Consider the following 23015-nt stretch of genomic DNA (forward strand, 5'->3'; position numbering starts at 1 on the left):
ATGCAGCGCGACACATCTCCTTTGCATAGAGTTGGTCAGGCTGTTGATTGGAATGTTGTCCCACTCCTCTTCAATGGCTGTGCGAAGTTGCTCGATATTAGTTGAATTGAAACACGCTGTCGATCCAGAGCATCCCAAACATGCTCAATGGGTGACATCTCTGGTGAGTATGCAGGCCATGGAAGAACTGGGCCATTGTCAGATGCCAGGAATTGTGCACAAATCCTTCCAATATGAGACTGCATTATCATGCTGAAACATGAGGTGATGGCAGCAGATGAATGGCAAGACAATGGGCCTCAGGATCTCATCACGGTATTGCTGTGGATTCAAATTGCAATCGATAAAATAGCAATTGTGTTTGTTGTCCATAGCTTATGCCTGTCCATACCGTCGCTCCACCATGTGTCTCTCTGTTCACAACGTTGACATAAGCAAATGGCTCGCCCACATGATGCCATACAGTTGAAATCGGGATTTATCCGTGAAGAGCACACCTCCGGCATGCCAGTGGACATCGAAGAAGAGTATTTTCACACTGTAGACAGTTACGACGCGGAACTGCAGTCAAGTCAAGACCCTGGTAGGGACAACGAGCATGCAGATGAGCTTCCCTGAGATGGTTTCTGACAGTTAGTACGGAAATTCTTCGTTTGTGCAAACCCACAGTTTCATCAGCTGTCCAGGTGGCTCATTTCAGACCATCCAGCAGGTGAAGAAGTGGGTGGGGACATCGTCCCCACAGTGACTGTACGTACATACCCCAACCAGAAGTTATGGATTACAGGCAACATTCGCACTGAGCTAATGGGTAGAGCTGCCGCTTTAAAGGTGCGGGACTCTAACCCGGAAGCTTACAAGAAATCCCGCTATGCCCTGCGACGAACCATCAAACAGGCAAAGCGTCAATGCAGGGCTAAGATTGAATCATACTACACCGGCTCCGACGTCCGTCGGATGAGGCAGGGCTTGCAAACTATTACAGACTACAAAGGGAAGCACAGCCGCGAGCTGCCCAGTGACACGAGTCTACCAGATAAGCTAAATCACTTCTATGCTCGTTTCGAGGCAAGCAACACTGAGGCATGCATGAGAGCATCAGCTGTTCCGGTCGACTGTGTGATCACGCTCTCCGTAGCCGACGTGAGTAAGACCTTTAAACAGGTCAACACACACAAGGCTGCGGGGCCAGATGGATTACCAGGATGTGTGCTCCAGGCATGTGCTGACCAACTGGCAGGAGTCTTCACTGACATTTTCAACATGTCCCTGATTGAGTCTGTAATACCAACATGTTTCAAGCAGACCACCATAGTCCCTGTGCCCAAGAACACAAAGGCAACCTGCCTAAATGACTACAGACCCGTAGCACTCACGTCCGTAGCTATGAAGTGCTTTGAAAGGCTGGAAATGGCTCACAACACCATTATCCCAGAAACCCTAGTTTGCATACCGCCCAAACAGATCCACAGATGATGCAATCTCTATTGCATTCCTCACTGCCCTTTCTCACCTGGACAAAAGGAACACCTTAATGAGAATGCTATTCATTGACTACAGCTCAGCATTCAACACCATAGTACCCTCAAAGCTCATCACTAAGCTAAGGAACCTGGGACTAAACACCTCCCTCTGCAACTGGATCCTGGACTTCCTGACGGGCCGCCCCCAGGTGGTGAGGGTAGGTAGCAACACATCTGTCACACTGATCCTCAACACTGGAGCTCCCCAGGGGTGCGTGCTCAGTCCACTCCTGTACTTCCTGTTCAACCACGACTGCACGGCCATGCATGACTCCAACACCATCATTAAGTTTGCAGACGACACAACAGTGGTAGGCCTGGTGACCAACAATGACGAGACAGCCTATAGGGAGGAGGTCAGAGACCTGGCCAGGTGGTGCCAGAATAACATCCTATCCCTCAACGTAACCAAGACTAAGGAGATGATTGTGGACTACAGGAAAAGGAGCACCGATCACGCCCCCATTCTCATCGACGGGGCTGTAGTGGAGCAGGTTGAGAGCTTCAAGTTCCTTGGTGTTCACATCACCAATAAACTAGAATGGTCCAAACACACCAAGACAGTTGTGAAGAGGGCACGGCAAAGCCTATTCCCCCTCAGGAAACTAAAAAGATTTGGCATGGGTCCTGAGATCCTCAAAAGGTTCTACAGCTGCAACAGAGAGCATCCTGACCGGTTGCGTCACTGCCTGGTACGGCAATTGCTCGGCCTCCGACCGCAAGGCACTTCAGAGGGTAGTGCGTGCGGCCCAGTACATCACTGGGGCAAAGCTGCCTGCCATCCAGGACCTCTACACCAGGCGGTGTCAGAGGAAGGCCCTAAAAATTGTCAAAGACCCCAGCCACCCCAGTCATCGACTGTTCTCTCTACTACCGCATGGCAAGCGGTACCGGAGTGCCAAGTCTAGGACAAAAAGGCTTTTCAACAGTTTTTACCCCCAAGCCATAAGACTCCTGAACAGGTAACCAAATGGTTACCCAGACTATTTGCATTGTGTGCCCCCCCCCCGCCCCCAACCCCTCTTTTACGCTGCTGCTACTCTCTGTTTATCTTATATGCATAGTCACTTTAACTATACATTCATGTACATACTACCTCAATTGGCCCAACCAACCAATGCTCCTGCACATTGGCTAATCGGGCCATCTGCATTGTGTCCCACCACCCACCAACCCCTCTTTCTACGCTACTGCTACTCTCTTTTCATCATATATGCACAGTCACTTTAACCATACCTACATGTACATACCTCAATCAGCCTGACTAACCGGTGTCTGTATGTAGCCTTGCTACTCTTGTTTTCAAATGTCTGTTTACTGTCGTTTTATTTCTTTACTTACCTACACACACACACACACACACACACACACACACACATACCTTTTTTTGGCACTATTGGTTAGAGCCTGTAAGTCAGCATTTCACTGTAAGGTTTACCTACACCTGTTGTATTCGGCATTTCACTGTAAGGTCTACCTACACCTGTTGTATTCAGCATTTCACTGTAAGGTCTACTACACCTGTTGTATTCAGCATTTCACTGTAAGGTTTACACCTGTTGTATTCAGCATTTCACTGTAAGGTCTACTACACCTGTTGTATTCAGCATTTCACTGTAAGGTCTACTACACCTGTTGTATTCAGCATTTCACTGTAAGGTCTACTACACCTGTTGTATTCAGCATTTCACTGTAAGGTCTACTACACCTGTTGTATTCAGCATTTCACTGTAAGGTCTACTACACCTGTTGTATTCAGCATTTCACTGTAAGGTCTACCTACACCTGTTGTATTCAGCATTTCACTGTAAGGTCTACCTACACCTGTTGTATTCGGCATTTCACTGTAAGGTCTACCTACGCCTGTTGTATTCAGCATTTAACTGTAAGGTCTACCTACACCTGTTGTATTCGGCGCACGTGACAAATAAACTTTGATTTGATTTGATGTGGAGGTCTTGGGCTGCTGTGGTTACACGTGGTCTGCGGTTGTGAGGCTGGTTGGACATACTGTCAAATTCTCCAAAACTACTTTGGAGGCAGCTTATGGTAGAGAAATTAACATTAAATTATCTGGTAACAGCACTGGTGGACATTCCTGCAGTCAGCATGCCAATTGCACACTCTCTCAAAACTTGTGTTGTGTGACAAAACTGCATATTTTAGAGTGGCCTTTTATTGTCCCCAGCAGAAGGTGCACTTGTCAGGGGCCATTGTCAGATGCCAGGAATTGTGCACAAATTCTTCCAATATGGGACTGTGCATTAACATGCTGAAACATGAGGTAATGGCAGCAGATGAATGGCACGACAATGGTGTGTTTTTTGTCCTGAATACAAAGTGTTATGTTTGGGGCAAATCCAATGCAACACATTAAGTACCACCCTACATATTTTCAAGCATAGTGGTGGCTGCATCATGCTTGTATGCTTGTAATACAGTAATTTAGGACTGGGGTGTTTTTCAGCATACGAAAGATACAGAATAGAGCTAAGCACAGGCAAAATTCTGTAGGAAAACCTGGTTCAGTGTGTTTTCCACCAGGCAAAGGGAGATTAATTCACCTTTCACTAAAATACAAGGACAAATATACACTGGAGTTGCTTACCAAGAAGACAGTAAATGTTCTTGAGTGGCCGAGTTACAGTTTTGTCCTAAATCTTCTAGAAAATCTACAGTATGGCAAGACCTGAAAATGGTTGTCTAGCAATGATCAACAACCAATTTGACAGAGCTTGAAGAGTTTTGAAAAGAACAATGGGCAAATCCTGTACAATCCAGGTCTAGAAAGCTCTTAGAGATTTACCCAGAAACACTCACAGCTGTAATGGTTGACAAAGGTGATTCTAACATGTATTGTAAAGTAAGTAAAACACTTGCTGTTAGGAAACTATCAAATTATAGTACTTAATGTGGAAAAAGTAAAGTGGGTTGAGTAATTTCTGAATGCGCTGGTGTTGTTGAACCAATACATTGGGAATTTAACAGGTGTCCTTGGTGGAACATTTTGAGTTCATATCAAAAGACTGTGTGATGTAACAGAACACAGGTAAAAGATTAGTTGTCCTCCAAAGTTTGGGGTGTTTGGGGTGTTTAAAACCATGGGAGAGTCAAACCTGTTCAAGATCACTCCTTTCCACTTTAAAGATTGCTTATCTGTCTAATTTCTCTGTGGTTCCTCTTATATAAGACTAGTTAGGCCTAAACAGGTGGCCCCAACATGAACATTTCCAGTCCAGCTAGTTTTACAGGTGCGAGAGAATGTGTTGTGGACGTATGAACTCTGAACAAAGGGAATTGACAGTGAAACTTAAATGTCTTTCTTCACCTGTTGAGCACCGAGGATCAAGACAGTGAACTTTTCAAAGACAGAAAAACATTTAAATAATAGTAAAGGTGTACCAGAACTTTAATACAGATATGACATCAGTCCTGTCCGAGCAGCTCCAGTGCCCAGTCTGTTTGTGCCTTTTCACCGACCCGGTGAGTCTACCGTGTGACCACACCTTCTGCCGCCCCTGCATCAGCGCTCACCTGTTGCGGAGCTCAGCGAAGAGCCAGAGCCGCTGCCCAGAGTGCCGCGGCCCTTTCAGCCAGAAGGATCTCCGGGCTCACCGTGTCTTGACCAATATGGCAGATGTGGCCCGAGAGGAGGAGGTGAGTGGCATCGCAGCGAGGGGACCAGAGGCACCGCAGGGACGCACTGTAGCCTCAGAGCTGGTGTGTCCAGAGCATGACGAGAAGTTCAAGTTGTTCTGTGAGACAGACCAGAGGTTGGTGTGTGTGATCTGCAGAGATGGAGAAAAGCACCGGGGACACACGTTCACACCTGTGAAAGAGGCAGCAAAGATCAGTAAGGTGTGTAGGTCTATGGCAGCACAGTTCTTTTTAAACCTCATAATTGTACTTATACTGCTGTGTGAACATCTTAAATGGTAAGAGACGTTTATTATAGAACTTTTCTTGCCTGTAGGTTTCCAAGTCTATATTTAATTTCCTCAATCTGTGTTTTATACAACAGTAAGTAATTTGACAAAACTTGCTAAATCTCTCTCTCTCTTAATCTCTCTCTTAATTTCTCTCTTAATCTCTTTCTTAATCTCTCTCTTTCAATCTTGCTCTCTCTCTCTGTCACGTTCTGACCTTAGTTCTTTTGTTATGTCTTTGTTTTAGTATGGTCAGTGCATGAGTTGGGTGGGTTGTCTATGTTCCTTTTTCTATGTTGTGTTTTGCGTTTGGCCTGGTATGGTTCTCAATCAGAGGCAGGTGTTGTTAGTTGTCTCTGATTGAGAATCATACTTAGGTAGCCTTTTCCCACCTGTGTTTCGTGGGTGATTCTTTTCTGTTATGTGTTTGTCACCTTTCAGAACTGTTTAGTTTCTCCTTTGTTATTTTGTTTAGTGTCCTCGGTTTAATAAAAATATGATGAACACTTACCACGCTGCGTTTTGGTCCTCACCTCATTTCAACGACGAGCGTCACACTCTCTCTGTCATAAATATAATCTTTAAATCTGTAAACACTGTTAAACCCATGCCAAAGTAGGCTACATGCCATGCATTCTCTCAGTCACAAGGTGTGTTGTGGTATGTATCTGTTCGAGAGCATTCAATCAAATGTGAGTTGTAGACAAGGGATTGCATACCGACAATGCATCTTTTAAAGTCAATTTCCCAGATGTTCACAGAGATCACAAACGCTACCGATGTCGCCTCAAGCGAAAATTATCTTTAGATGTCAAAGGTGGTGCATTGTAGACTATTCCGCTCCTCAAACCAGGCTCTCTGTATGTGTGATAAATAAAAAGGCATAAGCAACATAAGCAGTCACTTAGGGCCCCCAGCCGCTAGGGGTACTCCCAACTATTGATGTTAATGGTTAACCGTTAAAGCTGCCGAAAATACATTTGACCAGTCACGCTTATCGGTCTATAGGTTCATTTGCATAATTTTGTGGAATTAAATTGGCTCATTTGTATTTTTGTTAGTCTTCATGCATTTTATTTATCACACATATAGACAGCCTAGTTTGAGGAGCGGAATAGCCTACCACCTGTCAGACAGCATGAGAGTAGCGTCTCAAAAAGCCTGTAGGCTACTGGAGTGAAACCTGCTTTTGTAAGCCCAAAAAATAACAATTCTATATGTAATCGTGTGTTAGAAACTTGTGGCGACGATTAAAAAGTAGCTATTTCTATTTCTCAATCTGAACTCGTAAAGCGCGCCTCCCATTCACCATTTGGATGCGTAGGCTATAGTCTGCCTACCGTTGACTATCAGCGCATCATCCACTACTTTGCAATGTGAGCTTGAGCCAGTATAATTGTTTTAAACTTTTTTATCCCTTCTTCTCCCCAATTGGTAGTTGCAGTCTTGTCCCATTGCTGCAACTCCCGTACAGACTCAGGAGAGGCGAAGATCAAGGGCAGTGCGTCCTCCAAAACACAACCCAGCCAAGCCGCTTCTTGACACAATGCCTGCTTAACCCAGAAGCCAGCCGCACCAATGTGTCAGAGGAAACCCTGTACACCTGGCAACCGTGTCAGCGTGCATTGCGCCCGGCCCGCCACAGGAGTTGCTAGTGCACGATGGGACAAGGACATCCCTACTGGCCAAACCCTCCCTTAACCTGGACGACGCTGGGCTGGCTGCAACAGAGCTTGGACTTGAACCAAGAATCTCTAGTGGCACAGCCTTAAACCACTGCGCCACTCGGGAGGCCAAAAAATAGTTTGAAACCTAAACATTTTAGTAAATAATGAGGCATGTCTTGCTTCAAAGTTGTTTTTGCGAAAATCCATCCATAGAAACGTGGAGGCAATTATTTTATAAAGACTTCTTGATGCCACTAACCAGCATTTCTCTCCTGTTCTATTGTTTTTTTTATCATCTTTATTTTGTTGTCCAGAAGCCAAAGGCACAATCCTAGTCATATTAGCAACCCATCCTAGCAGTTGCTATTAGATTCCCCCTCTTTCTAAGTTTCTAATGGAGATTTTCATCTCACTCACATATTGAACTGCTCACATTAGATGCACTGTTTAGAACTGTGTTTTCCGCTAATTTCATTTTGTCAAATGTTTAAAAATGACGTTTAACTAGCTGCTTCATTACAGGAATTGCATGTTCAATAATAGGCTATAGACTTTTTTTTCATTATACCCCCCTATTTCTCCCCAATTTCATGAAATCCAATTGCAATCCAATTACGATCTTGTCTCATCGCTGCAACTCCCCAACGGGCTCGGGAGAGGCGAAGATCGAATCATGCGTCCTCTGAAACATGACCCGCCAAGCAGCTCTTCTTAACATCCACTTGCTTAACCCGGAAGCCAGCTTTACCAATGTGTCAGAGGAAACACTGTTCAACTGACAACTTCTGGCAGCTTGCAGGCGCCCGGCCCGCCACAAGGAGTTGCTAGAGCGCGATGAGCCAAGGAAAGCCCCCCTGGCTAAACCCTCCCCTAACCCGGACAACGCTGGGCCAATTGTGCACCGCCCTATTGGACACCAGGTCACGGCCGGTTGTGACACAGCCTGGGATCGAACCCAAGGCTGTAGTGATGCCGCAACACTGCGATGCAGTGCCTAACATTCTGACCAGACCGCACGCACGTGTGCGTCTGCGTGCACCATCGCACATGTGGATTTTGTCCCCCCACACCAGACGCTATCAGGACACGCAGGTTGAAATATCAAAACAAACTCTGAACCAATTATATTAATTTTGGGACAGGTCAAAAAGCAATAAACATTTATGGCAAGCTAGCTTCCTGTTGCTAGCTCATTTGTTCTGTGATATAAACATTGGGTTGTTATTTTACCTGAAATGCACAAGGTCCTCTACTCCGACAATTAATCCACAGATAAAAAGGTAAACCAAATTATTTTCTAGTCATCTCTCCTCCTTCCTTCAGACTTCTTCTTCTTATTTGGTATTGATATGGCGGTTGGCAACCAAATGTAAGGTACATTACAACAACTGACTGGAGTGTGGACCTCAGTTCATCTTTCAATCACCCATGTGGGTATATTCTCCTAAAAACCAATGAGAAGATGAGAGAGGCAGAACTTGCAGCGTGTTGAGCATCACAAATAGAACCAAGTTCTATTTTAGCTCCTGGCCATGCAGACACTCGCTGATGCGCGCAAGCAGTGTGGGTGCAATGATTGAATGACATGTACAGTATGTGTGCATTTATTTTGTAACGCTCAAGCAGTTTACGTGTCCGGTCTGGTCAGCATGTTAGACCACTGCGCCACTCGGGAGGCCGGGCTATAGCCTTTTGACTGTAAAACGATGTTTCCATTAAGCTCTTAATGAGAAATGTCCGACCCTTGTATGCATGTGTAACCGATATGAAATGGCTAGCTAGTTCGCAGGGTGTGCGCTAATAGCGTTTCAATCTGTGACGTCACTCGCTCTGAGACCTTGAAGTAGTTGTTCCCCTTGCTTTGCAAAGGCCGCGGCTTTTGTGTCGCGATGGGTAACGATGCTTCGAGGGTGGCTGTGGTCGATGTGTGCAGAGGGTCCCTGGTTCGAGCCCAGGTAGGGGCTAGGAGATGGACAGAAGCTAAACTGTTACACATGCACAGTATCAGAGAGGAATAGGCGAAGCGAGAGATTCACTCTTGCCAAAATAAGTCCCATGGGCTTATTTTGGGACTAATCTTGTCGCCTGCCTTCCTGCCTTGGGACGACTCCCATTGTTAGGGCAGAAACATAAGCATCTCGTCATTATATACATATCTCTGATAGTATTTTCTGTTGGTCACGTCATTTTACTGGTTGGACATTTTCTTACCGTTCGTTGACCGGTTAATGAGGGTAAGTTAGTCGGCAGAATACCGACCAGGCATGCAGGGCACGTGCCCAGGGGTCCTGACCTCAGGGTGCCTCCATTGATTTTGTTAGTCACTCTCACTCAGATATCATTAACATAGCATAAGTCACTGTAAAATGAGTAGAATTGCAGGAAATTAGCTTTAAAACGGCAAAAATGTATCTCTGCCCCATGGCAAAATGAGTAGATTACATGACATTTTTTATTTTTTTCAATTGCTTGCTTGGTAGGGGGGTATTTGATTGAATCCTGGTCTCTGTGTTGTTAGAACGTTCTGAGGGGAGCTCTGGGGTTCCTGGTGAAAGAGAACCGTGAAATGGAAGGACTGAACCAACAGCAGGCCTCTGAGATCATCAAGACCAAGGTGAGGGAATCTCTTTCTCTCTCACTCACACCTACACATACTACAGAAAACACGCAACACTGCATAGAACATGTAAATTATCACCCCAACCACGCTAATAGATTTAATCTTGCCCAAAACTAACTGAATTGATCTGGCAACTGGAGGGCTGCTGGGTTCACATCCTCAAGACATCCCCTTACCGTTGTGCCTTTCGGCAAGGCCCTTAACGCCACAACATACTCTCCATCCAGTGGCGTTGCACTGCAGCTTGACCCTGTGCTCGTCTCAACTGTATGTGTGATGTGTGTTGTCTTGGGGGGGGGGAGGGGGTTGAGAATGGAGCAGAAGACACATTTCTGTTGGCTGTAACTAATGGACAATAAAGTTGTATTGTATGTGTTATTCTATTGAATCATTTACTAATCTGTGAATGTGACTTTAGTAAAGCTTGAAGAAAGTGGTGTGTCATACAGTCAAACATTTCCATCCCATCACAGGAGAAATCTAAAAGCCTGTCGGCTCACATCTCCTCCTGTTTCGAGGAGCTGCACCAGTTCCTGAGGAGGAGGGAGGAGGAGTTGAAGGAGGAGCAGGAGAGGGAAGAGAAGAAAACTGTGGCGGCCATGCTGAAGAATGATTGTGTAATAGAGAACAGGCTGATGATTGGGAGGGAGATGGAAGTAACTTTGCAGTCCGCTCTGGCGATACCTGAGTCTGACTACTTTCTAGAGGTGAGAGGAGTCTCACAAGAGTCTAGTTACTGGTTGTCTTGTGGTCTGCCTTTCATAATTAGTGATTTAATGTGTGTGTGTGTGTGTGTGTGTGTGTGTGTGTGTGTGTGTATGTGTGTTCACAGTGGTGGAGTGAAAGAGGCCTTCCTGTTATTGAGGGGATGAAGATGAAGGACACAGCCAAACCTAAGTGCAAAAACATTAAATATACACATGTGAATACAATGACATGAGCAAATATACAGTACCAGTCAAAAGTTTGGACACACCTACTCATTCAAGGGTTTTTCTTTATTTTTACTATTTTCTACATTATAGAATAATAATGATAACCCAAAAAGTGTTAATTAGGGCTAGGCCCCTCTTTCTCCACTTCCTGTCTGAATGACGTGCCCAAACTAAACTGCCTATAGCTCAGGCCCTTAAGGCAGGATAGGCATATACAGTGGGGCAAAAAAGTATTTAGTCAGCCACCAATTGTGCAAGTTCTCCCACTTAAAAAGATGAGAGAGGCCTGTAATTTTCATCATAGGTACACTTAAACTATGACAGACAAAATGAGAGAAAAAATCCAGAAAATCACATTGTAGGATTTTTAATGAATTTATTTGCAAATTATGGTGGAAAATAAGTATTTGGTCAATAACAAATGTTTATCTCAATACTTTTGTTTATATACCCTTTGTTGGCAATGACAGAGGTCAAACGTTTTCTGTAAGTCTTCACAAGGTTTTCACACACTGTTGCTGGTATTTTGGCCCATTCCTCCATGCAGATCTCCTCTAGAGCAGTGATGTTTTGGGGCTGTTGCTGGGCAACACGGACTTTCAACTCCCTCCAAAGATTTTCTATGGGGTTGAGATCTGGAGACTGGCTAGGCCACTCCAGGACCTTGAAATGCTTCTTACGAAGCCACTCCTTCGTTGCCCGGGCGGTGTGTTTGGGATCATTGTCATGCTGAAAGACCCAGCCACGTTTCATCTTCAATGCCCTTGCTGATGGAAGGAGGTTTTCACTCAAAATCTCACGATACATGGCCCATTCATTCTTTCCTTTACACGGATCAGTCGTCCTGGCCTGGGTTCGAACCCAGAGTCTCTGGTGGAACAGCAGAGACTCTGTACCACCACTGCGCCACCCGGGAGGCTTAGTAAGTGAATATTTAATCTTTATTTGTGAACGTATGAAACCTGTGCCGGTGGAAAAATATTTTGATGTGGGGCGCCGTCCTCAAACAATCGCATGGCATGTTTTTGCTGTAATAGCTACTGTAAATCGGACAGTGCAGATAGATTAAAACCAATCTAAGCTTTCAGCCGATATAAAACACTTATATGTACATAAATGTTTAAAATCCATAATATTTATGATTATTTATTTGAATTGCGCGCCCTCCAGCTTCATCTGAAATCGCTAGCGGGACTCCTATCCCTATCCCTAACAAATCAAAATATATTTTAGATTCTTCAAATTAGCCACCCTTTGCCTTGATAACAGCTTTGCACACTCTTGGCATTATCTCAACCAGCTTGATGAGGAATGCTTTTCCAAGGAGATCCCACATATGCTGAGCCCTTGTTGGCTGCTTTTCCTTACCTCTGCAGTCCAACTCATCCCAAACCATCTCAATTGGGTTGTGGTTGAGTGATTGTGTAGGCCAGGTCATCTGATGCAGCACCATCACTCACCTTCCCGGTCAAATAGCCCTTACACAGCCTGGAGGTATATTTTGGGTCATTGTTCTGTTGAAAAACAAATGATAGTCCCACTAAGTGCAAACCAGATGGGATGGCGTATTGCTGCAGAATGATGTGGTACCCATGCTGGTTAGGTTTGCCTTGAATTCTAAATAAATCACTGACAGTGTCACCAGCAAAGCACACCCACACCATCACACCTCCATGCTTCATGGTGGGAACCACACATGAGGAGATCATCTGTTCACCAACTCCGCATTTCACAACAAAGACACAGGGATTGGAACCAAAAATCTCAAATTTGGTCTCATCAGACCAAAGGACAGATTTCCACCGGTCTAATGTCCATTGGTCATGTTTCTTGGCCCAAGCAAGTCTCTTCGTCTTATTGGTGTCCTTTAGTAGTGGTTTCTTTGCAGCAAATCGACCATGAAGGCCTGATTCACACAGTCTCCTCTGAACAGTTGATGTTGAGTTGTTTCTGTTACTTGAACTCTGTGAATCATTTATTTGGGCTGCAGTTTGAGGCTGGTAACTCTAATGAACTTATTCTCTGCAGCAGAAGTAACTCTGGGTCTTCCTTTCCTGTGGCGGTCCTCATGAGAGCCAGTTTCATCATAGCGCTTGATGGTTTTTGCGACTGCACTTGAAGAATCTTTGCAAGTTCCTGAAAGTTTCTGCATTGACTGACCTTCATGTCTTTAAGTAATAATGGACTGTCATTTCTCTTTGCTTATTTGAGCTGTTCTTGCCATAATATGGACTTGGTCTTTTACCAAATAGGGCTATGTTTTGTATACCACCCCTTCCTTGCCACTGATTGGCACAAACACATTAAGAAGGAAAGAAATTCCACAGATTAACTTTTAACAAGGCACACCTGTTAATTAAAATGCATTCCAGGTGACTATCTCATGAAGCTGGTTGAGAGAATGCCAAGAGTGTGAAAGCTGTCATCAAGGCAAAGGGTGGCTACTTTGAAGAATCTCAAATATAAAATATATTTGGATTTGTTTTGTTTTGTTTAATACATTTTTGGTTACTACATGATTCCATATGTGTTATTTTCTCGTGTTCATGTCTACACTATTATTCTATAATGTAGAAAATAGTAAAAATAAAGGAAAACCATGGAATGAGTAGGTGTATCCAGACTGGTACTGTATGTATAGGTCCTGTTGTGTCTTTTAGACCAATATGGCCAGCAGTGTCCCTACGATGAAGTATTTTTTTTGATAGGAAATGTTTGTTCCAGACAGTCTAACTCCAAAATGGTAAACTTTTTGTTGTAGTTTCAACCCTGTCTGTCTCAGTTACAGGTCAAGGGTTAGAGGTCTGTTTGTGACCCCTGACTCTCTCAATCTCGGCCTCTACGAGACTCACCTGCCCTTCTGCATGTGGAAGGAGATGCTAAAGGTCATCAAACCAGGTGAGAATGAGGACTGACTGAGGAAACCAGGTGAGAATGAGGACTGACTGAGGAAACCAGGTGAGAGTGAGGACTGACTGGGGAAACCAGGTGAGGAAGAGAACAGGGAAAAGTGTGTGTCTCTAACTCCATCTCTCTCTCTCTGTCTGATGAACTCTTCCCCTCAGTTCCTGTGCGCCTCACCCTTAGCAGCAGTGATGATTCCTATTTAAAGGTATCAGAGGGTGGGGCCAGTGTCAGGCACGCAGACCGGAAGGGCGGCTTCGGCTTCAATTACTACCATGACTACGCCGCCACCACCACCGTCGTCTCCACAGAAACCGTCCAAACAGGGCAGCACTACTGGGAAGTGGAGGTGGGGGGGAAGCTGGACTGGGGGGTGGGGCTAAAGGTGAAGGAAGATTCCGGCAAAGAGTCTGTCCTTTCTCCGGAGAGGGAGATAATGTTGCACCTGAAGCCTGAGAAGGGCCTGGTGTTCAGCCATGATGGTGTGGAGACGCCCCTGATGGCAGCTGCAGGTGACCCAGGTACTCAAGCTGAGGCCCAGGCCAGGCCTCGTAAGGTGGGGCTGTACCTAGACTGTGACAGGGAGAGGGTGTCCTTCTATGATGCAGACAGCATGGTTCTCCTCCACTCCTCATGGTGCAGCTTCATCTCCCCGTGTTCCTTATGCCTCTGCCCCGGGCCGTACATGCAGGGCCGCAACAATAACCCACTGACTGTCTGTTGGTACTGACCCAGCAGGCAAACTGGTTGTAATGACGTCATTATGATATATTTTCTGAAGTCATGGTCAGGTTTTGTTCACGTCTTTTAAGTAACCAGAAAAGGATGTATAAAATAGTACTTATTTTCCATGATATCTTCAGATATCTACCAGTTGGTAGTTATGTAGTATAGTTATTTGGCATGTTCTAAACCAAAAAATAAATTAGAAAGTTGTAATTTGGATAGAAGCCATATGCCAAATTTGGCTACCTGGGGACCTGGCCCTGGTGTCCACTACCTTTCTTGATTATGTTGAGTATTTCAGAAACTATTTACCAGCTAGAATTATCAAATTATCAATTTTGAGTTCATCCTTTTCTAAAATATTTTTAAAAATGTTTTATTGTTGACGTTAGGGGCATATTCTGTTAATAACTGCTTTGTGGTGTCCTTTTGTAGTAATCTTACCATGTGTTTGTTGGTGACGGCAGGGTTATGCTTTGTGTAAAACAGCGCCGGCGCTATGGGTTGGCAAAGTCGGGCATGGCCACTCCAGATAGAATTTGTGTCCCCCAAGTTTTGTTTCCCCATAAAAATAAATATATAAATCTGTTGCTGTGCCCTTGAGCAAGGTAACTTTACTTAACTCTAATTGCTCCAGGGGTGCTGTACAATGGCGACTCTGGCCGTGACCCCACTCCCTGCGGGTGTCTCAGGGGGTGTTGGGATTTTCAAAAAACACATTTTCAATAAACACTTGTGTGTAACAAGATAAATATAAGCAACCCCAAATAATTATTAATTACCATGCCCGGTTTTGCCAATGTAGAGCTTCCAGGCCTGCCAGTAGTGCACAATCTCACAATCTAAGGAGGGGGCGGAAGGGGGGATGTAATAACGTAATATTACGTTAAAATAAAACAATATATTCTGACTTGGCACTGCCTTCATTACCTTGTTTTTGACCGGGTTTGTTTCTCACAGAGGGAAAACAGTCACTTTTACAGACAGCTAGCTACAGATTCTATGCTAGCTAGTAACCAGCTTTGTTAAGTTTTGGTAGTGCTTAATAATTACAGCTAGTTAATGGCTATGCTAAGAAAAAAGCTAAGAGAATAAAAACTGAGGACAACCAACCCTAGCGCGATGCCGAGCTCACCAAGCATTCTGCTAGCCAGACCACGAGGAGCCGAGCAGCAATACCCGCAAATCCCCCGCACCACCTGCTGATCAAAAAGAGCCTGGGCCTAGCACCTGCAGCACGAGGGAACCACCACAACAAGCACCTGTTTGTCTTGACACTTACCCGAGCCGCATGTTCAGTGGGGAAAAGCAGGCCTTTTGTAGTTAGCGCCTGGTTCAATCACAGAGAGTGGTTTGAATGCTAGACTAGAGAGTGACTTAAATGTTAATTCGGACAGAGCTTTCACTCAAACTGGCTACTCAATTTGGAAACATGCCAGTGGCATCACTAAAGGACTGGGGAAGCATGCCTCTTGTAAAGAGCATTTGAAAAGCATGATTTTATGGAAGACCAAACAAACACTAAGCACAAGAAATGTCCACTCTTGTGAATACAGAGCAGCTAGGAAGATTGAGGACACTGTGGAGTTTCTTGAGGTGATTGAGCTCCCTTTGTGAGGGAGTTTGGATGCGATTGACTCGATGGCATCTCTTCTAAATGGTAAGCTTACAGACTGTATTGCCCTGGCCGCCGTGCCAGAATGCTTAACTCATTGTTTTTTTCTCATGTAGGCCTTCCTCTACTGGTTGTTTAGCGATGAGTTATTTTTGAGGTTGGTTCGGTTTTGGTTCAATGATTCCAAAGTAATCACAGTTTTCGGTTTCGGTTTCCATTCTTTTTTTAAAACGTTAAATGCATTGTTGAATGCTGTAACAACACAGTCTAAACAGTTTAACTAAACTCATGAAGTGTTAAAAAATGATGTTCTTCTAGAATCAGTGGATATATTTAATTAAGTTAAATGATCAAGAATTGCTGTAAATATCACAGTAGACCTTTTAATGTCCCATTTCCCTTGTTTAATCTCAGTATGGAATGGCAATGATAAGTGCGGTAAATGGCACAATATAAAAGTGTGAAGTGTATGCCGTATGTTCACCTTATAACACGGAGAATGATAGTCGTCATTGCAAAAAAGCATGGATACAAATACAGAATGTTATTAAGTAAGCTGTAATTATTTTAATAGGGACCAGCAGGAGAGCGCAGACTCACCTGTTCCCAGCTGTGTGTACATGAAGAGTGACCAGTCAATAATAATTCCATTGTTATTTCAGTGAGGGAGTCTTTCCTACTGAACAGAGGTGAGGGGCTCAGGTTGTATTAAGGTATTTTGGACAAGCTTTACTGTATGACTTTGTGAGAGGAACTTTAGAAGTATAGATGCCCTCTTTAGTCTAATCTAATGAATAATATGATACAGAGTGTAAACAGGAAACTTTTGTGGTGTGTATTTTATAAATAGTGTATCTATTATATTTGACTCATCTCAGATGAGAAGTTTTGGACTCTAGCTTTTCTCTATTTAAGGAAATCAAATAAGAGGAGAGCATTTTGAATTGTTGTTGAATTTCAATAAATAATATGTGTTATCCTTAGTTGTTTGAAGACAAGTCCCTCTCATATCTAAAGTCTCATCTGATGAAGTATAGAATAATTCTGTGTCCAGATTACCCAGGGTCAGTGGGAGGATGAGGAAGGGATGGATGCTGAAGAGCAGGAGAGCAATGCCAGCAAAGGGGCTCTGAAGATCACAATTCATGTCTTGAAGAGTAATGAACCAGAAAGAGTTTGCAAGACACACTGGAAAAAAGTAAGAGCTATCTATTTTAATATAGATTTTTATGCCGACACAGAGTTGAGAGAATTCCAAAACTCTCTCATTCACTGAGAAATACCAGCATATTAGAAATCAAGAGTTGTAGGAAGCTTCATCTGTGTATTCTGCAGTTTGCAAAGAATTGTTGGATGTCATCAGAGATTTCCAGTTCATTTGAATGGTCTAGAAATGTTTCCACCCTTGAAGCTGCTTCCCCAAAGTTTTCATAGCATATATTTGCCCCAGATTCTTCTCCACAACTGCTAACCAGGGTGTGGAAATACTTCCAATTGACTATTAAAGTTTGTCTCCATGAAAAAAGAATGACAGCGTGATTCACATATTTATAAGGGAGTCACTTTAACTTGTTCATATGCTAACAAGTAGATTAGGCCACACTTCCTACATGATGTTAACATTTTAATATGAAATCCTTATGCATTGATAGGTCCCTATGGCGAGCTTGCTTTGTGCCAACATAACCTAAAATCTCATCTGAAGAAGCGGTCTGAGTATTTGTTTGAAGGAACCCAACATTTCTCCATAAGATCTATACCGAGCTCTACACAGAGGGTGGAAGTGGCAAGGTCAACAATGAACATGAGGTGAGACAGATTGAGAGAGCATGCAAGAGACCAGACACACAAGATGTCATTTGAATGTCATGACATCTTCAAACCCTTACCTGGACAAGACAAGGATATCCGAACTGTGCTAACAAAGGGAACCACTGGCATTGGAAAAACAGTGTCTGTGCAGAAGTTTATTCTCGCCTGGGTGGAAGAAAAGGCAAACCAGGATGTCCAGCTCGTCTTTTCACTCCCTTTTCAGGAGCTGAATTTGATGGAGGAAAAGAGTTAGATGGAACTTCATCACTTTTTTTTTATTGAGATCAAAAATCTGGAATCTCAGACCTCAAGAAGTACAATATTGTGTTTGTCTTTGATGGTTTGGGTGAATGCCGTCTTCCTCTAGATTTTGAGAGCAAGACCTGGTGTGATGTCACAAAGCCAACCACAGTGGATGTGCTGTCTTACAAACCTCATCCAGGGAAATCTGCTTCCCTATGCTCGCATCTGGTTTACCTCCCGACCTGCACCAGCCAATCGCATTCCTCTAGAGTGTGTTGACCAGGTGAAAGAGATGCGAGGGTTCAGTGACTCACGGAAGGATGAGTACTTCATCAAGAGAATGACTGATCCAAACCAGGCCAGAAGAATCCTCACACACATGAAGTCATCAAGAATATTTGAAGAATATCATCAAGAATATCATGTGCCACATTACAGTATGCTGTTGGATTTCATCCTCTGTTCTGAAGAATCTGTTAGTTGAAGCAGAGAGTGGGAAGATGCCCAAAACGCTGACTCAAATGTGCACACACTTCCTGATGTTTCAGACCACACAGATGAATCTGAAGTATGCTGTAGAACAAGAGATGGAACCCCCATTAAATCAAAAGATAATTCTGGGATTGGGGAAGCTAGCCTTTCAACAGCTGGAAAAGGGCAACCTGATCTTCTAAGAGGAAGACCTGAGAGAGTAGGGCATCGATGTTGGAGAAGTGTCAGTGTACTTCAGAATGTGTGCACAGGTCTTCAGAGAGGAGTGTGGGCTGTACCAGAGAAAGGTGTACTGCTTTGTGCCTCTGAGCATCCAGGAGTGTCTGACTGCCCTGTATGTCTTTCTCATGTTCAACAATGTAAATGTGATGGCAGAACAGGAAACCACACCCAATGACCCTCTGACGTCTAATGAATTCTCTACAACCATCCTCCATAAGAGTGCAGTATATAAGGCTCTGAAGAGTGAGAATTGACACCTGGACCTCTTCCTCAGCTTCCTTCTCAGCCTCTCTCTGGAGTCCAATCAGACTCTGTTAAGAGGTCTACCAACACAGACAAGAAGCAGCTCACAGAGCCATAAGGAAACAGTAGAATACATCAAGGAGAATCCCTCTCCAGAGAAGTGCATCAGCCTGTTCCACTGTCTGAATGAGCTGGATGACCATTCTTTAGTGGAGGAGATCCAAAGGCACCTGGGATCGGGAATTCTCTCTAAGGCCAAACGTTCACCTCCAGAGTGGTCAGCTCTGATCTTTGTGTTGCTGACCCCAGAAGAGATGCTGGATATTTTCGACCTGAGAAAATACTCTGGTTCGGAGGAGGGTCTGCTGAGGCTGCTGCCAGTGGTCAAAACCTCCAGAGTAGTGCTGTAAGTACTGTGAAACCTCAAATGTATTTATAAAAAAATATTTATGTACTGTAAGAGAAGCAATCTCACGTTGTTATAATGTCTTATTTCATATCTCCATACTAGTTTCGAATGTATCACTAGTCACTTCAAACAATGCCACTTTATATAATGTTTACATACCCTACATTACTCATCTAATATGTATATACTGTACTCTATACCATCTACTGCATCTTGCCTATGCCGTTCGGCCATCGCTCACCCATATATTTATATGTACATATTCTTATTCATTCCTTTACACTTCTGTGTATAAGGTAGATGTTGTGGAATTGTTAGGTTAGATTACTCGTTGGATATTACTGCATTGTCGGAACTAGAAGCACAAGCATTTCCCTACACTCGCATTAACATCTGCTAAAAATGTGTATGTGACCAATAAAATGTGATTTTGATTTGAATGATCTGTTGAAGTAAAGTTTTTTACCAGTTTCGTTACTCCATGGTTGATTTCTTTCCACCTATCAGTTTTAAGTCTTCAGCATTATTTTTGTCATTCATTTTCTTGGAGATCAAAACAGAGATACAATTACTGTAGTTTGTGACACTGACACACCTAGGTAGACTCTGTTACTGTAATGGCATATTATTTGTAATCAGAAGCTTGTGTAGCTAATTTTATTTACAATGACGGCCTACCCCAGCCAACCCGGACCAATTGTGCACCACCCTATGGGACTCCCAATCACAGCCGGATGTGATTCAGTCTGGATTTGAATCAGGGACTGTAGTGACGCCTCTTGCACTGAGATGCAGTGCCTTAAACCACTGCACCACTCATTCCCTAATGGTTTGATACTGTAAAAACTCAAATTAAAGCCATGTTTTTGTCTTCATTTCTTATTCAGACTGATGGGTTACAACCTGACAGAAAAATGCTGTGAAGCACTGGCCTCTTCTCTCAGCTCCTCTCAACTGAGAACGCTGAACCTGAATGATAATGATCTGCAGGATTCAGGAGTGAAGCTGCTCTCTGGTGGACTGAGGAGTCCACACTGTAAACTGGAAGTTCTTATGTGTGTACAATTGGAGTGTAAAGTATTAGGTGACATAAGACATTTTTAATACACATTGTATGTTTGCATGTGAATTAATTGTCATAATGTCTTAATAACTTTGTGAAATCATTTGTCAACTGAATACCGGTGATCATATTTGACATGGTGTGCAACTATGCCACTAGGTGAATCCAAATCCTTCATTGAATGTTCTCTTCCTGTAGTTTGTTATTATATGGGATCACAGAGGAAGGCTGTGCTTCCTTGACCTTGGTTCCGAGTTCAAACCCCTCACACCTGAGAGAGCTAAATCTGGACTACAGTCACATAGGAGACTCAGGAGTGAAGATTCTCTCTGCTGCACTGGAGCATCCAGACTGTAATGTAAAACTCAGGTAGAAATACAATGTGTGGATGTAAAATTGGTATTTTAGTTAAATAAGGTACGTGTACAAATCATTGATTGCTCCTGACAGTTCTAGAACAGTATAGCCCTCCTGTTAAGGTGTGTATTTTCCACACTGAACTTCAAACACATGCTGTTTGTGTCACTGTGAATCTCTAATGCAGAGCACTGGTTAAAATCTGTCCTGAAGAAATGTAGGTGTGTAATCATGTTTGTTGTATAGACCTGACCATCACAAAAACACACACACACACAGTGAGTTAAGAGATCACATTTAGAAGGAGGTATTTTGTGAACTCCCTTGTACAGTTATTTCATTAATAAATAGTCAATTGGATCTCATGATCAAGATCAATCAAACATATTTGTCAAAACTACACTAAAAACATATAATTATTTGTAATGTAATTCGTCAATCTGTCTCCCCCATCAGATGCCTATGAGCTGACACTGGACCCAAACACAGCTCACAGACGCCTCTCCGTCTGAGGGGAACATAACGGAGACGGGAGACAGAGGAGAAACCGTATCCTGATCACCCAGACAGATTTCAATGCTGGTCACAGGTTTTGTCTAGACAGAGGAGCAACCATATCCAGATTAGAGTTGCTGTTATCCAATATATGTATGATATAGGCTACTGCACAGTACGCATGACAGACAAACATAAAAGCCCATAGATGTAGCTAGCTATATGCTCTCTTTGGTAAATAAATGAAACTAGTGTGAACTGTATTACTGTACTGTATTATACTGTATTATATGGGCTGGAATTACGCACATTGTTCAAACCACGATAAAGCAGAAGAGAACATGCGGAGCACATGCGGCCTACAAAGTTACAAGTATAGGCTAAAGAATTTGATTTAAATTTTGAAATATAATAGGGCCTATTTGTATACCTAGTAGGCTGACGCATATATACCTTTCATAATATTCCCCTAATGTTATTAGCCTACTTCCTCTTTCTCTATTGTTGCTTCATTCCTTCATCGCTTTCAACAGTTCAATTAAATACTTTTCGTTGTCCTTATCTTCATCATTCTAATGACATCCATTAATAATATTGGACTAGAATTAGAAACATAATGCTTTCACTTCTCTTCACGAAGATTGAATGGTCATGATTCCGAATAAATAACTGATATAGCCTACAGCTATCGCGCCCATTTGCTCTTCTTTCAAACTACCCGTGAGTTCTATTGGCTGTTGTATTTAGCAATCATAAACATATAATGCCCAGCAATGTATTTTAGTCTAGTTTTTCCTGCATGGGATTGGAAGAGCTAAGGAGCGTTTTTTAAGGAGAGGTCAGCGGAGCACAGGTGTGTGCGTACTGTAAATTAGACTCTTACTATGCACAACCCATTATTAATTAGCTAAATATAAGGCTATTACTGCATTGAATGTATTACCTGAAAGAGGAAGGCTAGGACATCTATATATAGGGCTATATATCAATCTAGAACAAGATGATCTATTTTGGATGCAATTTGAATGGAGTTGATAGAGAGAACAAGACTGCGAGAGAGTGCTCGCGCGTGCACTGATACAATGCAATGGTGTTTGAGTGATAGGATGTTTTAAAACTACAGCTGCAATTGAAAAAAAGTATAATCTTTCAAATTAAAAAACAAGGTGACCCCCGAAAGCCAGATGGACGGGCATTCGCTCTTTATATTACTGTAGCATAGGCTATGCTGCAACAACTGTACGCCTACCTGTCACAAGAAAACACGTTGACATGATGAAATGATAGTTCGAAATGCATTGTGAACAGCGCTCCATACTGAGATAGGATGTCTGTCCCCACCTTGAGTGTTGATTCATCATACAGACGCCGTAGAGAAGACCGATTTAGACATTGCATATAATTTAACAGTTCCATTTCACGCGATGCTGTTCATATAAATGATTTATTATAATTTACTGGTTTCTCACAGTTATTTATCCCGGGAAAGGGGAGTGGTTTTGGGGCAGTAAATCTCGGTAACCGGGCTCTAGCTATTCAACAAGGGGGGGACTGGAACGTGATAAAAAAAAACGAGGCAATGGTGTGGTTTAGGAGTGTCCTCTGGTATATTTACCCACCTGTGGACTTTAAAAACAGATCCACTGAGTCCCTCTACCCAGGGGTTTGGGTTTCTGTGGACTCCATACTAGTGTCCTGTAACCTGGCAAAATACCATAGTCCTCAAGGGATCTGTGAACATTTTAAATGTTTTAAAAACGTTG

At 43.3% G+C, this 23015-nt stretch overlaps 1 protein-coding gene and 1 non-coding gene across 3 annotated transcripts; both read left to right on the forward strand.

Moving 5' to 3' along the window:
* Positions 1–4754: 4754 nt before the first annotated feature.
* trim108 (tripartite motif containing 108) lies at positions 4755–15216 on the forward strand. Of its 2 annotated transcripts, none has more exons than XM_090216558.1 (6): positions 4755–5381; positions 9635–9730; positions 10210–10443; positions 10569–10633; positions 13454–13569; positions 13737–15216. In XM_090216558.1, the coding sequence occupies exons 1-6, from the start codon at positions 4944–4946 to the stop codon at positions 14303–14305; spliced, it is 1518 nt and encodes a 505-aa protein (XP_090072684.1). In that variant the 5' UTR covers positions 4755–4943; the 3' UTR covers positions 14306–15216. The 2 variants fall into 2 exon arrangements, with proteins under 2 accessions (XP_090072684.1, XP_090072694.1); XM_090216568.1 differs by having other exon boundaries at positions 13460–13569.
* A 5382-nt stretch (positions 15217–20598) lies between these two features.
* On the forward strand, positions 20599–21936 carry LOC110536448 (uncharacterized). Its single transcript, XR_016490880.1, has 2 exons — positions 20599–20769; positions 21214–21936. It is a non-coding gene; the product is annotated as an uncharacterized LOC110536448 (transcript).
* The last annotated feature ends 1079 nt before the right edge of the window (positions 21937–23015 follow it).

The sequence above is a fragment of the Oncorhynchus mykiss genome, chromosome 2 (assembly GCF_057628025.1).
Source record: "Oncorhynchus mykiss isolate SJ-2025 chromosome 2, ASM5762802v1, whole genome shotgun sequence".
Taxonomy (NCBI): Eukaryota; Metazoa; Chordata; class Actinopteri; order Salmoniformes; family Salmonidae; genus Oncorhynchus; species Oncorhynchus mykiss.

Bases quoted from the DNA above. Each gene is read 5' to 3' on its own strand.
- trim108 (XM_090216558.1), top strand. From the start codon at position 4,944: ATGACATCAGTCCTGTCCGAGCAGCTCCAGTGCCCAGTCTGTTTGTGC. The intron at 9,731-10,209 runs GTGAGGGAATCT...ATCCCATCACAG, and splicing joins CTGAGATCATCAAGACCAAG to GAGAAATCTAAAAGCCTGTC. The intron at 13,570-13,736 runs GTGAGAATGAGG...TCTTCCCCTCAG, and splicing joins GCTAAAGGTCATCAAACCAG to TTCCTGTGCGCCTCACCCTT.